Genomic DNA, 17,580 nt, shown 5'->3' with positions numbered 1-17,580 from the left:
CTGTTTTATTACTAAACAAGCCATCACCATTAGAAGGGTGATGGACAAGAGGCGTACCTCTTGAAATCGGGTCTTTTAGCTATCATATCCACCATGGATCTGGGGAGCGGAACCAAAGATATGAACTAAAATATTAAACTTTTAGAATCAAATAAGAAACAGACTAACTAACCTTAACACCAGAACTAACACCTAAGAATATTAAGCTATGTCAATGGCTCTCTCTTAGAGAGAAGATCTAGATCTGATGGATCTAGTCAGGTTTATGGCCATCTGCTGCTGCTGTTGGAAAGAACTGAGGCAGCTGGGGTCCCAACCGCTCTTTTATAGCCTCATACTAAGAATATTCAGGACTTGAGAGGTAAAGTGTGGGAGAGGCCAACAATACTCCAACAAGCATTGCTACAAGACCGTTCCATCATCAGAGCTGCACCTTCCAGCACATTCCATGAGTGGGAATATGCAGAGGACACTCAAAGAGCAGCTTATTTTAGCACTGAAGCTGCAGATAAATTACAACTTTAGCAATTAGTGTGTTTGCTCACAGATAGTAATTTCATTATGCATAACACCATTAATTTTATTCTCCATTATGTTATCTTTTTTCATGTTTCTATTTCAAATATATAACAATTTTACAGACTGGGAAGCTGAGGTAGAGGGAATTTAAGTAACTTGCCCAAGGACTGGGAGAGAGAAATGATACTTCAGTGGCAGAACTAAATCTATAACTGTAAATGACTAATCTCCAGCATTAATCAGTATATAAAGCTCACTCTATGGAGGATATTGTATCAGTGCACTGCAAACATATAGTCCATAATGCTTGTTCAGCACTTTCAAGATGTTAAGTACCATACATGTGCTATTATAAATAACTACAGTACCTCCTGTTCAGAATGGTCATGTTGGCATGCTCAGTTTCTGATTTATTCAGAAAAGATGGATTACAAGTGGCAGGAATAGACGGGAGCAGAGATTCATGATAAAATGTGCCATCAATTATGAGATAGTACTCAAAATCCTGCCTAAGAAGTCAGATATTTACTTTGTAGCTGGGAAGCTGTTTTTCTTTAAACATTACTGAAGGTTACACTGCAAATGTATTGCAACTCTGCTTTCTGATAGTGCTAGACAATGACAACCAAACTTATAGTTAGAGTACTTCCAAAGGAGACTGTGGAATACCCGTTACTGTAGGTTTTTAAGAGCAGGTTAGATAAACATCTATCCTGGATGGTCCGGGTGTACTTGGTCCTGCCTCAGTGCAGGGGGGTGGACTAGATGGCCTCTTAAGGTCCCTTCCAGACCTTCATTTCTATGATTCTATACTTCCAAAGCTTTTTCGTGTTTTGTAGAACGTAAACAAGAGCCAATTTCTACACACAGTAACTCCATTCAGTTCCCTCTCTCTTCCTGTTTCATAGCATTGGGAAGGTCTAAGATATGTCCATTAAAAACAAATATTCAGTCAATAATAAGATTTTTTAAATATATTTAGTAAGCCTATTACAGTCCAATATAACTGCTTGTTGTAGCCATGTCATACAACTGGTAAGTATTGCACTACATAGTCAGTATGTTATAAAGCAGTTCTAAATGTTTTCACTCTTAAAAAAAGGGTAGGTACATACCTGCAAGTGAAGCTCTTTGAATGCAGAATTAGGTATGAGATGCACTCCTAAGTCACATGACCTCTGTTGTAGCATCAGGTTAACTAATTTTGCCCAGGAGAAAAGGAAATTGCAGTTAAGCAAACAATTCTATGTATACCCCTCAAGGCAGACCAAGTGGCTTTATCCTGATGCAAAAAGCATATCAAGCTAGTTATTGCTCCACAGACAACACACACTAGACTAGGTCATGTGACTAGAGAGTGTGGCTGCATAGAAAATGACTTTAGGGGAATGAAAGATGCCTACCACGTCCTACCAAGGACTACTGCAGGCATTATGAACAATTCTGAAGTTTGGCAGAGGAAGTCATTAAACATAGTGGCACTATATGATAACAGTGTACTGTTGTTAGTTATTCATATGTACATATTCCTCATTTGTTATGCAGAATTGTAAAGAACAGTCTGGTAAGAAATGCAAAATGTTAATCTACCACATTATTTTAGATGGTGATCAACTAAACTAGGCAGAGTCAATGTTCTGATACAACACTTCCAAAGAAAAAGTATGTGTTGCAAGAAATGAAACTTGATAATTCAGTGGGTGGTACTCTTCCCTTTGAGTCAGTACTGGACCAATAGCTGACTGATCCTGAAAGCAATATCTTCTGGATAAGCTGTAAAACGAGGTCTTTATCACTTTTGAATATTAAAGATTCCTTGGCACTTCACAGAAGTAGTGACAACTACTCAGAGGATTAAGAGTATTAAAGGAAAAAAAGAGGGAAAAGGAAAATTTGTCATACTGGTTAATTTCTTCTCTTACAAAGATTAGTTGCTAGTTCTCCCTAGATATAACTCTTTCCTCACACTATATGGAGGCAACTGGAGATAGCTCTGTTCTAGCTGCTTACCAGGGCAGAGTCACCAAAGGACTTCATACCAAATGGATATACTCCAAAGATTAATGATTGCTTAATAGAACAGTAGATGGAATTACACTGAAAACTAAAAAAGTCTAATGAAAGTTGAATTTGCAAAACTTAATTTTAGAAGAGGTCCACCCTTAAAAACTATCAGTGTACAATGGGTTGGCAGGCAGTATTTCTAGAAGTAGGCAAATTGATAGGCAAGACAAAATTATCTTCTTAGGCTAAAACATGTTGGGGGTCTTCAGAATTAGCTATGACAACTCTCCCATGACCCCTCCAAAATATATATATATTGTGACAGACCCAGACCAGTGGGGTAGAGGAGTCTGGTAGAGGACAAATATACTGGTCACTGGATGAGTAGTTTTCTGTTCCCTGAGTGACCAAAGCAGGGGCTGCACTAGAGTAATCAGGAACCTGCTAGAACCAGTTAAGGCAGGCGGACTAATTAGGACACCTGGAGCCAATTAAGAAGAAGCTGCTAGAATCAATTAAGGCAGGCTAATCAGGGCACCTGGGTTTTAAAAGGAGCTCACTTCAGTTTGTGGTGCGAGTGTGAGGAGCTGGGAGCAAGAGGCGCAAGGAGCTGAGAGTGTGTGCTGCTGAAAGACTGAGGAGCACAAGCGTTATCAGACACCAGGAGGCAGGTCCTGTGGTGAGAATAAGGAAGGTGTTTGGAGGAGGCCATGGGGAAGTAGCCCAGGGAGTTGTAGCTGTCATGCAGCTTTTACAGGAGGCACTATAGACAGCTGCAGTCCACAGGGCCTTGGGCTGGAACTCGGAGTAGAGGGCGGGCCCGGATTCCCCCCAAACCTCCCAATTGACCTGGACTGTGGGTTCTTCCAGATGGGAAGGTCTCTGGGCTGTTCCCCAACCCACATGGTGAATCTCTGAGGCAAGAAAAATCTGCCAATAAGCGCAGGACCCACCAAGATAGAGGAGGAACTTTGTCACAGTGGTGTCAGGAGTGGGATCTTGGGGTGCACAGCACAGCGGAAGAAGGAGGGTAATTAAAAAAAAAAAAAAAAGAGAGAGGGTTTATTTTTTTTCACCACAATGGATGATGTAGTGCAGGCACTGATACAAGTTACGGTGGCCCAGCAGGAGGCTACCCATGTCCAGGCAGCTGCCCAACAGGAGGTGATGCAGCTGCAGCAAGAGACTAATCGCCTGCTGATAGACCAGGCTGCTCAAGACGAGTTACGTTGCAGGAACTGGTAAACCAGGTAAAGTCCCTTACAGAGCTGAATCACGGCCATGATGGGACGCGGCTCATACGGGCCAGCCATTGGCTGCAGAAAATTATACGGGAGGATGATGTAGAGGCATACCTTCTGGCCTTTGAGAGGACAGCCCTACGGGAGGCCTGGCCTTGAGATCAGTGGTCTGGCATCCTTGCCCCATTCCTGTGTGGGGAGGCCCAGAAGGCCTACCATGATCTGCCTGAAGAGGCTGCGGCAGACTACCCCGAGCTGAAAGCAGAGATCCTGGCCAGATCTGGGGTAACCACAGCAGTGCGGGCCCCGCAGTATCATGGTTGGAGGTACCAAGAAAACAAAACCCCATGGTCCCAATTGTATGACCTTATCCATCTCACACGAAAGTGGTTGCAAACAGAGTCCCGGAGTCCGGAAGAGATACTAGCGGTTCTGGTCATCGACTGATACATGAGGGGACTACCACCAGACCTTCGTGCCTGGGTAAGCCAGAACGAACCCTCCACCTATGACGAGGTTGTCGCCCTGGTAGAGAGGCGAAGGACAGCGAGGGAGCTGACCCGACCAGTTAAGGAAGAGGCACCCTGGGTTAAACTAGCAGCACCAAGCCCTAAAGTTCGGGTGACTGGGCCACCAGGAGGGCCCAGGTGGAAAAAGAGAGAGGCTGAAGGCCCATCAGAGGCCACAAAGAGTCAGAGCACTGAGGGAGAAGAGGATCGTGATGTTAGACTGCCCAAACCATGAGACTGGGGAATGCCTAGGACTCCATACAGATATTATGCCCCCGGGAAGTGGGGACACATAGCTGCACAGTGTCCCAATGCTGAGGAGCCTATGCAGTGTAACCTGGGGAACTGGGCAGATCCATGCTCCCTAATCCACCTCGTGGGGGTCTCACTAACCCCACATATGTATACCAGACCAGTGAAACTAAATGGGGGAGGGACCACGGCACTGGTTGATTCGGGGAGTGCTATCACGCTTATCTCAGGGAAGCTCATGAAGTGTAGTCAGCTGCTGCAGGCTAAACGTACGAGGATAACATGTGTCCATGGGACAGTTAGTTACTACCCCACCATCCCAGTAAAAATCGAGATCCAAGGGAACACTACTGAGGTAGCAGCAGGTGTAGTCCCTAAACTCCCATATCCGGTGCTCATAGGGAGGGACTTCCCAGGGTTTGGAAACTTACTCCCAGTAGGGGGATTGGAGAAAGATGGGGACCCTAAAATTGGTGAGGCATCCACAGCAGACTGTCAACCCACAATCTTCTCTGAAATATCCCCCGATTTGTTCTCCCCTCCCAGACAGGGTAGAAAGACAAAAAGGGAAAGAAGGGCAGCTAAGGACTTGGGAACCCGAATACTGACCCAAAGCCAGAGGGTCACTCTTGTAGGTAGGCGGACCCGCACAGCTGAAAAGGAGGCCACACAGGAGGGAGAAGCACCTGAGTCTGACCCCCACCCTAATGCTTCTGAGTATAGGCAACAGAGACTGGGCCCCTAGATCTTGGGCAAATTAGCCCCGGGAGAGGAAATTTTGGATGGGACCAGGCAGAAGACCCAAGGTATGACAACATGAGGAAGGAGGTGACTGAAATAGATGGGGGTCCCCGTGGAAGGGAAAACCCAGGGACCAGGACCCTACTTCATAATGAAGAAGGATCTCTTGTACCAGGTTGCACCAGTACAGGGGCAGAAGGTACAACAGATCCTAGTACCTCAAAAACACCAGAACGCTGTATTAAGTCTTGCTCATCTTTTTGGGGGGCATTTGGGGATAGAGAAGACCCTGGCACAAGTCCTACGACGGTTCTTCTGGCCTGGAGTACATGAAGAAGTGCGGAGGTACTGTGCCTCCTGCCCGGAGTGTCAGCTGCACAGTCCCTGTCCCCACTTGAGGGCACCTTTAGTACCCCTTCCCATCATAGAGGTCCCCTTCGAGCGAATAGCCATGGACCTAGTGGGACCCCTGGAGAAGATGGCTCAGGGCCACCAATATATATTTGTTATTTTGGACTATGCTACTCGCTACCCAGAAGCTGTCCCTCTGTGGAATACGGCCTCTAAAACTATAGCCAAAGAGCTGGTGGGGATCTTTGCCCGAATGGGGCTACTGAAGGAGATATTAACCGACCAAGGAACCCCATTTATGTCGAAGCTAATGAAGGACCTCTGTATGCTGCTCCATATACATACCCTGAGAACTTTAGTCTACCATCCGCAGACTGATGGGTTGGTAGAAAGGTTTAACCGAACCCTCAAGGCTATGATAAGGAAGATACTACCCTATCTTATGTTCACTATCCGGGAGGTACCTCAGGCCTCAACTGGGTTTTCCCCCTTCGAGTTATTATATGGGCGTCACCCCCGTGGCATACTAGATATCGCCAAAGAGATCTGGGAAGAGAAACCCAATGAGGGGAGAAATATAATAGAGTATGTAATGCAGATGTGAGACCGGATAGCCCGGGTTACCCCTATTGTATGGGAACATTTGGAGAAGGCACAGGAGGCCCAGCGAACCCGTTACAATCACCAGGCAAAAGTGCGACAGTTCCAACCAGGGGATTGGGTTATGGTGTTGGTACCCATGGCAGAAAGCAAGCTTCTGGCCCAATGGCAGGGGCCCTATGAGGTGGTTGAACCCGTGGGGGAAGTAACCTACAAGGTGCAGCAGCCAGGACGCAGAAAACAAGAACAGATTTATCATGTTAACCTTCTGAAACCCTGGCATGCACAAGAGGCATGCACAACGGTCCAAAAAGACCTAACCTAGGAAAACAAGCCTTCTAAACAGGTGAGAGTGTCTCCCGATTTAACACCAGACCAGAAGAATGCGGTGTCTGAGATGATCTTCCAGAACCAAGATGTGTTCTCGACAAAACCAGGTCGAACAACCGAGACATATCACCACATCATCACGAACCCTGGGGCCAGAGTAACAATGAGGCCCTATCGGGTGCTGGCATCAAAAAGGGAGGAAATAAAAGCAGAAGTAAAAAAAAAAAGCTGGAGTTGGGGATCATCGAAGAATCCCACAGTCAGTGGTCCAGCCCAATCGTGCTGGTGCCCAAACCTGATGGCACCACAAGATTTTGCAACGACTTCCGGTGACTAAACGAAGTATCCCAGTTCGCTGCGTACCCCATACCTCGCATAGATGAGCTAGTGTACCGTCTGTGTAATGCCCGGTACTTGACTACCCTAGACTTGACAAAGGGGTACTGGCAGATTCCCCTTGCAGAAGACGCAAAGGAAAAGACTGTGTTCTCTACACCAGAGGGTCTTTTTCAATATACTGTCCTCCTTTTTAGACTACATGGGGCCCCAGCTACCTTCCAGCGCCTCATGGACAAGCTATTACGCCCGCATAACCGTCCAAGTAGGCAGCAGCATAACTATGTGGTCATTCATACCCCAGACTGGGAAACCCACCTGGAAAAGGTGGAGGCAGTCCTCGATACCTTCAGGCGAGCTGGCCTTACAGCAAACCCTGCGAAGTGCGCTGTAGGGTTTACGGAGGCCAAATATCTTGGCTACACTCTGGGAAAAGGTCTGGTAAAACCCCAAGTGAGCAAGTTAGAGGCCATCCAAAATTGGCCCCAACCAAGTCGCAAGAAACAAGTCCAGGCGTTCCTAGGTGTGGTGGGATATTACCGACGATTTATCCCCCATTTTGCCACAAGGGCAAGCCCCTGACAGACCCAGTGAAAGCCCGTGGACCTGATCTGATGAGATGGTCTGACGCAGCAGAGGAAGCATTCACAGACCTACGGACTGCCCTCTGCAGTAACCCCGTACTGATAGCCCCTGATTTTACCAAGGAGTTTATCCTGCAGACTGATTCATCGGAAGTAGGGTTGGGGGCCGTTCTATCACAGATGGTCGGGGAGGAGGAACACCCAATTCTATACCTCAGTCGGAAACTCCTTCCAAGGGAACAAAAATATGCAGTGGTGGAGAGAGAATGCCTCGCTGTAAAATGGGCCATGGAAACATTGCGCTACTACCTGCTCGGGTGCAGATTTGTCCTCGTGACCGACCATGCCCCTCTTCAATGGATGCAGCGGAACAAGGAGAAGAACACAAGGGTGACCAGATGGTTCTTATCCCTCCAACCTTTCCAGTTCCGTGTGCAACACAGAGCAGGGAGCTTTCATGGTAACGCCGATGGCTTGTCACGTGTGCACTGTCTGGCGTCCCAAGCTGCCCAACCCCTTGGCATTGAGCAGGGGGAGGGATATGTGACAGACCCAGACCAGTGGGGTACAGGAGTCTGGTAGAGGGCAACTGATCACTGGCTGAGTAGTTTTCTGTTCCCTGAGTGACCAGAGCAGGGGCTGCACTAGAGTAATCAGGAACCTGCTAGAATCAGTTAAGGCAGGCAGGCTAATTAGGACACCTGGAGCCAATTAAGAAGAAGCTGCTAGAATCAATTAAGGCAGGCTAATCAGGGCACCTGGGTTTTAAAAGGAGCTCACTTCAGTTTGTGGTGTGAGTGTGAGGAGCTGGGAGCAAGAGGCGCAAGGAGCTGAGAGTGAGAGGGTGTGCTGCTGGAGGACTGAGGGGCACAAGCGTTATCAGACACCAGGAGGAAGGTCCTGTGGTTAGAATAAGGAAGGTGTTTGGAGGAGGCCATGGGGAAGTAGCCCAGGGAGTTGTAGTAGTCATACAGCTGTTACAGGAGGCACTATAGACAGCTGCAGTCCACAGGGCCCTGGGCTGGAACCCGGAGTAGAGGGCGCGCCTGGGTTCCCCCCAAACCTCCCAATTGACCTGGACTGTGGGTTCTTCCAGACAGGAAGGTCTCTGGGCTGTTCCCCAACCCACATGGTGAATCTCTGAGGCAAGAAAAATCTGCCAATAAGGGCAGGACCCACCAAGATAGAGGAGGAACTGTGTCACAATATATTTATATAAATCCTTGAAGAAATCAACCAAAGATTGATTTGAGGATTTAAAGTCATGCTTCTGACAAACAGAGGTCTCCCTTTCTTCACAAAAAGGCACATCTGGGGCAGAAGACTCCAGTTTAGAATGTTATGAATGGAGCCCTTTATGGATTTTTTCAGTAGGCACAGAGGTCTTTTCAGCCCACAAGGTGACCAATTATCTTTTAGAATATTCCTTAGGCCACAAAAGGGGGGAGAGATAAACTTCTGGGTTTGGAACATTCTAAAATGTCACATTTACTTTGTAATAGTAGACTTGGGAAAATTCTCATCCCACCCCCACCAGCCAAAATGCAAAGAATGAAGAAAGCAGCCTTTCTAAATAACTTAGGATAAAACTGTTTTCCTGACATCTAATTTCTGCCAAGACTTCTCCTTCTCATGAATCATAGTAGGGTAGAAGTACTAATTCCTTGGAAGAACTGAATTCTGTATTCACGTTGGGATAAAATCCAAGGGTCCTATTTTCCCAACAGAAGATGCAAGTAACTTCCACTGAAGTAAAAAAAAAGTGTACTGATTCCTGGAAATGTTTACATCACTGTCTTGTTGTTGTGTCTTATGCAACAATGATGTTCAACCAACTGCAAGAGCAAAGCATACCTGAGCAAAGAGTATCTAAAGGGCAGTTTGGATAGTCAGAAGATAAAGTAAAACTGAACTAATCAGCTCAAATTGATACAATTAGGAGTATTAAAAACAAAAATTAAGCTTCCAAGAAGAGTACACAAAAAAAGCTTTTGAAGGTTTTTATATTTAGTCTTTCAGCAATGCTTCACATGGGGAATCTTTGCTTAATTTTGCTGGCCTTGAACAGAAAAGGAAAATATTCAACCCGTAGACCTTAGCAGAAGCAGTATTGAGGGCCCATTTGAATCATGTAAAATTATCAGCTTGATAGTTGATCTGACAGCAATCAGGCTTGTCTTTATGGCAGAAAAACAAAAATCTCCAAATCTTAGTATACTCTGGCATTGTAGATGATTTTCTAGAAACAAAGCTATTGTCTATTATGTAATCAGAATAATCTTGCTTTTTTCCCCACTGTCTCTCTTTCAACAACCATGCAGCCATCTTGAGAGAGTAGGTTCTGATGGAGTACTAGGTCTTCCATGAGTAGATTTCATCTGTCAGTCAGCCTGAACAGCTTTACCACAAAAAGTCCTATTTTCCCAGAAAGCCTTATCTTTAAGCAAGTGGAAATCTATTGTTACCCTCAGTTCCATCTTCCTGGATGAATGAAAAAGCATACAGAAGTTGACATGACCTTTTCAGTGATAACTTGTCCTTAAGAAACTCATCACATTTTCATTTGAATCAAACAAGTCTACCTATGGTTTCTCCTATAGAATAACTATCTGATTTAATAGTGGTCTGTTGGGACATTTCCCTTACATTATAGTCCTCCTCCTTAACCAGTCTGCTACTATGTTGGTCTTCCCTTACATGTGTACTGCCCTTATGGATGAATTTTATTTCTATTTAATTAGAAAACTTGTCACCTTCAGTAGAGAAATGCTCTAAGGCCCAGATCCTCAAAGCTATTTAGGATCTTAACTCCCATTGATTTCAATAGAAGTTAGGTGTCTAAATACCTTGATGATCTAGGGCCAAATGCTTCCTACTGGACAATATATCCAGTGTCATATGTGAATGGACATAGGAAATAGGCACTTGCTATGTTCAGGACATCTTTCCATGAGCTTCCTCACCCTATAGGAATGCACTGGCTGAGCTAATGATCCTTGCTTTGATCTACAACAGGAGAACTCTTTAGAATACTCTCCTTATATATTTCCAAGAGATCAAATAGATCACCTGTTATATAATAGCAACAGTTTATGAAAGGTCCAAGAAATTATCTATAGCCCCATGATCATCACTCCCAGAAGGTCAAATCGAGGCTCTAGGAGACTGACTGGTCTTGTAGATTCCTTCAGCTCCTATTCTTTCCATTGATAGGAAGGCCCTTCCTCTCCCGGAAATGTATCAATATTCCAAGCTAAAAGTATGGGTTTGGGTTAAGGAGCTTTTTTCCAAATTCACAACAAATACTGGAGATGTTTTCTATGATCTTTGCTTAGGGGACCAATAAGTGTCTGCTAAGATTATGGACCGATAGAGATGAGGGAAACAGACTGTAGGATGACTGGAGGGGTGTTAACGGACCACTTCACCTTGAACAGCCCCTTGAAATATGTGCTACTTATCCTAAACAATCTGTTCCACCTTACATTTAGGAGTGACAGTCTGAGTACATTTCCCAGACCTGAAGAAGAGCTGCTTAAGCTTGAATGTTTGTCTTTCACCAACCAAAGTTGGTCCAATAAAAGATATTACCTCCCCCACCTTGTCTCTCAAATTTTCATCAGGAATTTGTACTTCTTCATGCTTCTATTGAGCCTTCCACTTTTGTTTGTGCACGTGTGAAATTCCAAAGAGTATGATCCCACAGAATTTCTTGTTCTTGTGCCCTCCATCATCAAAGATTTCAAAGTGTTTTATAAGGGTGGGAGAAGAAACTGGAGATTCCAGGAACTTCATTCTTGGAGTATTAATAATTTCAAAACATTAACGTAAGCGTTCATATCCAATATCTGTTAGTCTGATGTAATTTAATTCACTGTGCAAGTTAATCAGATAGCCCAGCTCTATAGCTACAGATTGAAAGCCAAGGACAGACCAATTAGTCTGTCTTCCTATTGAAGGGTTAGAAGAGTGCTTAAAACCTTTAGCCACTTCTGTTTTCCAGGTAACTTGTGGTAATTTGTTTGCCACACTGGCTGACGGGAAGATCTGAGCTAGGTGTATGGTCTGATTACTCCATTTGATGATGGTGAGACATGCTTACCTAAACTTCATCTAGGTTTTCACCAAAGTTCTGCCTACTATAATCTTAGCTCATGCTAAAAGCCATTTTTGCTGGACATCTGCTTTTCATAGCCACATCAATAAGAAAGTTCCTCAATAAAGCATCTTTGCTCTGTCACCTTTCCTCACTCGTCTTCAAAATGGCATTTATGTACTGATCTCCAAATGTATTTAAAATCACCAGACAAGGTGAGAAGGGCTGTAACTAATCTTGCGGAAGCCACTGAAGTTTAAAAATCTACAGCTGAAGCTTAAAGTTTTGAAAGACCTCTCTATTGTGTCAGTCTAGTCTTTTGGAAGATCATCCCTGGAGAAGATCAGCATATCCTTTTCCAAAAAAGCAAGTCAGTCATATCTACGTTAGCTAGAATGTGGTCTAACTTGTTTTTAACAGCTTAATGTTTCAAGGTCAGCCTATTAGAGTGCCAGTTTTGCTTGGCTCTCCCAATTCACACCTGTTAGTGTCCTTTGATTAAAAGGGATTTTTTTCTTTTATATGTGAGCTGGCCCTATAGTATTTGCTTTTCAGAGTTCTTTAAAAGACCTTCAATGAAATCAATGCCCTCCAAAGGATTTTTTTTAAATAATGGGCTTGTATCACCTTTTTTGCACTACATACTAAAGCAGTATACTGAAAGGCACTCCCTCCACTCTGAGTTGTTTTTCTTGCTTTAAAAATAAATAAATAAATAAAAATCTTAGAAATGACATAGGTATCAAGACTGGTCTTGCTAAAGGATATCAGGGAGGCCTCAAAATGTTTGTGAGCTCTAAAGCAGTAACTTAAAAGACAAGGTATCACACCTTTTAAACACAATTTTCCTTTATTAAAAAGGTAGTCACTGAATTTTAATGGGAATTAACAAAAAACAAAGTTTAAAATACACTAAAAATATCCCTTCCCCGTCACTTAAAGAACTTGCACTCTTAGGTCTTGTGATAGCACTACTTCTCCAGTCACCAGTCTTTAAAGATAGACAGTGTTGAATATACTGTTTTAAAATGAATAAATAATAAAGAGAAAATATATACATGTTTTAAAATAGATGGGGGGGGGCGGGGGAAGAGGAGAAACTTTCAGGCATTTCTTGTACACTATAAGGATGGAAAAAGACAAGTCCTGTTTTGCTCAGAGGTCAGGATTAACCATTATTGTGCACGCAAACACACACTTTAAAAAACAAAACAAAAAACACCCAACCCTCTCCTCAAAATAGTCTATCTTGAGACTGCTCTTGGCCTAGTCAATAAAATTACTTTCCCCAGTAAAGAAGGTGGAAAAGACAGCTAGAGATTAAGATTTTTCTAACCAATTTTAAATTCTGGATTCTCCTCCCCACCCCCAGCGTCACGAAGAAGATTGGGGGGGGGGGGGACACAGGGAAGAGAACATACAGAGAAGGAAGATTAGAATGAAGAACCCAGCAGCAAGACTGCTCTACTAGTCATGAGCATCTAATTTGATTTGGATTTCAAAGAAGGCTGTGGCTAATTCAAGCTTTCCATAGGCTGTAGGGAGGGAGACTACTTAAATAAAACTACACCCAAAGATGGTCTCAATCTATGTAAGTACTTCATAAAGCAAACTACTAAAGCATTCTGGTCTCTAGATCATTAAAAGAGTGCTTGCTTACCATATCATTGGTGGCTTGAGTCATCTGTGTTGGGATGTTGCCTGTCAAGGGGCCTTATCTATCTGGTCTTCTACATGTCTATGAGATTTGGAGTAAGGACAGCTTTGTGGTTTCTCTGAAGATAGCTCTCTGTTGGGTGTTCCTCTTTCTAATAGAAAAGGTTTGCATAACCAGTAAAGAGGGCAACTGATACCCACATGCTGGGCATCTTAGATTTCTTTGGCTTTGCAGAGATTGTCCTTGTTTGTGTGTGTTTCCAACAGCCACTGTATAGCTAAAGGACTCATTACTGGAGCAGTTGACAGAAGAATGCTTCACTGTCTGAATGCCCACCCCTCCCCCGAAAAGTAATGTTCAAAGCTGAATAAAAACCAATATAATTTTTGTTTCTATAGGTAGTTGCTAGTGCCTCTCAAAAATTAGCATATTCTATTGAAAGGTGGCCAAGGGGGTAGGGAGGAAGGGGGAAGATATAGAAAGTGCTACATGAATAGGCAAAAAGGCAGGAAAATACTGTCCAGAGTGGACTGGCAGAACTGTTGGCAGTAAAATGAAGGAGTAAATCATTTTAGTACTGCTCTCCTAACTGGCAACTGTTTCGGCTGACTGCTTACAGCACGAAGGAGGACACAATCCTCCAGTGAAGGTTGGCAGATAGGCTTTAGCAAAAAGAAAGGAGGGAGTATGCTTGCTGTTTTTGTATTTGGAGAAAAGGAAGTTTGTCTTAAAATTAGAAAACGTTTAAAAATGACTCAGGTTTTTTTTTGGCGGGGGGGGAGGGTAATTCAGCTTTTTGTTACCAAGTATAGCATCTCAATCAGAATAAACTGAGAAAGTTAGAGTTAGAATTATTTTTATATAAGAAAGCCACTTCAGAAATACATTATAGCTGTCTAGAGCTAGAGGAAATGTTAACTACAAAAGAGTTTTTTGCCACACCGTAACTTAAGAGAGGCCTGTAGGGAGGGAAAGTGTTTAGGTTTTTTAGCTTTTCTATGACAGAAGGGCTGAATTTAAAAACAAAAACAAAAACTACAACTACCACCACGGCACTCTAACACCTTAGAGTAGGGATCCCTAAGTGTTTCACAGCATGGACCACCTTCCCTCCCATTTTGTATTTAGAAGCATTACTGTGGAAGCTATAATAAATTGATTACCTATGAAAAAGTAATAGGAAATTAAATACAGTAACTCCTCACTTAAAGTCGTCCCGGTTAACGTTGTTTCATTGCTGATCAATTAGAGAACATGCTTGTTCAAAGTTGCGCAATGCTCCCTTATAACATTGTTTGGCAGCCGCCTGCTTTGTCCACTGCTTGCAGAAAGAGCAGCCTGTTGGAGCTAGCTGGTGGGGGCTTGGAACCAAGGTGGACTGGCAGCCCCCCTATCAGCTCCCCTCTCCCCTAAGTTCCCTGTGCAGCAGCCGCCCAGCAGGCTATCAGCTGTCCCTTCCCCCACTGCCATGTGCTGCTCCTGCCCTGTGCCTTGGAATTGCTCCCCAGAGCCTCCTGCTTGCTACGCGAGGGAGGTGGGGAAGAGGAGGGGCTAATGTCAGGGTGTCCCCCTCCCTCCTGCTCCCCACTTACCCCATGTCCATAGAGCAGGGGGGATATGACAGGGCTCAGGACAGAGGGAGCTTGCTGGCAGCAGCTGCTGTTTCAACTTGCTGATCTACTTAAAAAGGCAATGTACTTAGAGTGGGGTCAGCGTACTTAAAGGAGCAATGCACATCTCTTTTGCTCACACACAAGGTGTCTCTCTCTGTCTGCCATGCTGTCTCCCCTCTCTCCATTTGTGCTGTCTTGTAGAGTGTGAGGCTACATTAACAACAATGTGTTAACCCTTGAGGGCTCAGCAGAGTGCTAGTTCATCATTTAGCAGTAAGGCATTCCCTGGGAAATATCCCACCCTCTGACTTCACCACCTCAACCAAGCTTCACAATCATCATTGTTTGTTTAAAACTTTGTGTGTGTGTGTGTGTGTGTGTGTGTGTGTGTGTGTGTGTGTGTGTGTGTGTAGTCTTTTATCTGGTGAAAAAAAATTCCCTGAAACCTAACCCATTAATTCTTATGGGGAAACTGGATTCACTTAACATTGTTTCACTTAAAGTCGCATTTTTCAGGAACATAACTACAACGTTAAGCGAGGAGTTACTGTATAGCTGTCTTTATTTGATTTTTTAAAAAGGACAAGACATTTCACAGTCTCCTCTAACAAGTATTTATCTCTGCTGGAAACAAGAACCACCAGCACCACAGAGCAGTTTAGAAAGTGCTGTGTTTGGATTATCAAGTCTCGCTTGTCCTGTTTTCAACTGAGGAAGCCTTGGAAAACAAGCAATCTGGAGTAGGATTGTGTAGCCCTGAACAGAAGCAACAGGGAGAAAGAATCTCTTGCTAGGCTAGCTTTTCTCTAAAGTTAAAAATAAGTCTCAAAACAAAAAAGGAAAGAAAAAAGTTCAGCGATTTATCTTCTCCCCATCACCAATTTCCTTGTTTCAGTCTCTTGAAACATCATAATCCCATGAGTTCTAATACTTAAGAAAGAACAGAAAGTCACAACCAGAAAATTTCAATACAAAAAACCAGCAGGGGAGGGTTTACAAGGTCTCCTTTACAGTCTTTTTTTAATACATGCTAAGACAGCACAAACATCTACATGCTTCCCATGGATCACTTCAAAATATGTTCTCAGAAAAGAAATGTTGGAGCAGACAGCATAAGGGTTAAACCATTATTCCTTCTAATCTAAACAGTCTAACATCTCATGTTATATCCACAACTGAGTAGTATTCATAAAATGATAGCTTACATTTAGTTTTCTATTAATGAGGAAGTGACAATTTTAATGGTTGGTTTTTAAGTCATGCACTCTTTTCTTCGGATTTCAAAGTACTATTCTTCAATACAATTCATAGACTGCAGTACAGCATATTTATTTATTGCAATTCTATACAATCAAAGTCAAATATTTTTGCTTCAGATGGCAAATGTATACCAACAGTCTCTGGAGTACAGAATCACCCGATTGCCTTTTATTATTTAAAGTATTTTTTTTGTTTAAATATCTTCAACTGTTGCCACACACACCAGATATATTCATGTTCCCATTATTTTTAATGAATACATGTTTTAAGAGTGCACTACATTGGAGAGGAGATCCAGGAAGGAGGGACAGTTTGCAAGAATGACAGAAGAAAATTCAGAGTTACAACTACCAATTATGCTTGGGTATAATTCTAAATAGAGTGCCTAAATATATAATTCAAGTATGTTAATGGTCTGTTTTAAGATAGCATTGAAGGTTAATATTCTAACAGTACAATTACCGTTTTTTTTTTAAGTTAGTAGTGAACTCTTCATTTTCCCAGTGGGTGCACTATGTGTCGTAGAGGCTTACAGGTTACAAGATTCCACATTAGGAATTAATACTCTATGCTGAAAGAAACCCCCCCCTCAAATGTAGAAGTGTTCACACAACATTATATTTGTCTATGCACTCTTACAAAATCTCTCTCACACATGCTGAGCTTTAAATAATTGAACATTTTCCCTTTCATTTGCCTTTATTGCCCAGGTCCCAACTATAGCAGTACAGTATGTCAGAAAGCAGCAAAGAATCAAGTACATTTTTATTTACAAGCAAAAATAACTCAAATTTAATGCATTTCTAGATCTGACACACAACATAAAAAAAGGCAGGAAACTCAGAGTTTAGGGAATGTTGACCATAAATGTGATTTTGCTGACTTGCCAATCTGCAAACATTTAAAAGTTTGGTAGCTTGGTTTAGAAAAACCTTCACTGGAGAATAGGAAACCAGTATTAAACAAGAGACTTTATATTATATACCTGAATCCTTCCTGTCTGGAAGACATTTCTTAGGCTAAATTTATCTGAACACACAGGACTTAGATTTTTTTTTTTTAATCTCCATATGCTCAATAACCCCTCTTCAAACTTTTACGGTCTCAGGTTTTTAATCCTTTCTAGACAATTTAAAGTTGTAGTACGAACCTATGATCCAACTGGAGCATATATTCAAGAGATATTCTTATTATCAAGACCTCTTTCAAAACCCTGATACCTATCTGCTTGTCTGGGAATTATGGTAAACCTTAATACTGTCAAACTATAGAGCTTGTTGTACCACATTTAGATTACCCTAGAAAAGTCTACTGGATGAGAAGGTAGATACCAACCACATGTGATGGATCTCATTTTTTTTCTTGAAAGTTCAGTGTTCTAGTTTTCTTTCTGAACTTTGCTGGTAAAGTTTGCCATACTCCTCCATTTGTTTAGTATGAAATACAATTCCCAGTAACTCCACAGATCTGGAAAACATTCCCCCCCT

The 17,580-nt window shown here is 43.0% G+C and overlaps 1 protein-coding gene across 16 annotated transcripts in view; it reads right to left on the bottom strand.

Moving 5' to 3' along the window:
* The window catches only part of YPEL1 (yippee like 1), a 55,426-nt gene that overhangs the window by 27,686 nt on the left and 10,160 nt on the right, over positions 1-17,580 (bottom strand). For 11 of the 16 annotated variants that reach the window (XR_010592869.1, XR_010592870.1, XR_010592871.1 and 8 more), the window contains one exon: positions 1,635-1,717. The exons of 2 other annotated variants lie outside the window; for them this stretch is intronic. Coding sequence is in view for 8 of the 14 variants with exons in the window: in XM_065568462.1 (XP_065424534.1) it covers positions 1,635-1,717 (83 nt within the window). In the remaining 6 variants the exon portion in view is untranslated. Of the gene's footprint in view, positions 1-1,634; positions 1,724-13,223; positions 13,356-17,580 lie in introns of those variants that run through there. 3 more of the 16 variants (XM_065568455.1, XM_065568457.1, XM_065568461.1) reach the window with 2 other exon arrangements.

This window comes from Chrysemys picta, chromosome 15 (assembly GCF_011386835.1).
Source record: "Chrysemys picta bellii isolate R12L10 chromosome 15, ASM1138683v2, whole genome shotgun sequence".
NCBI lineage: Eukaryota > Metazoa > Chordata > Testudines > Emydidae > Chrysemys > Chrysemys picta.
The sequence above is the reverse complement of the archived record's forward strand: the minus strand, read 5'-3'. Positions and strand labels throughout refer to the sequence as shown.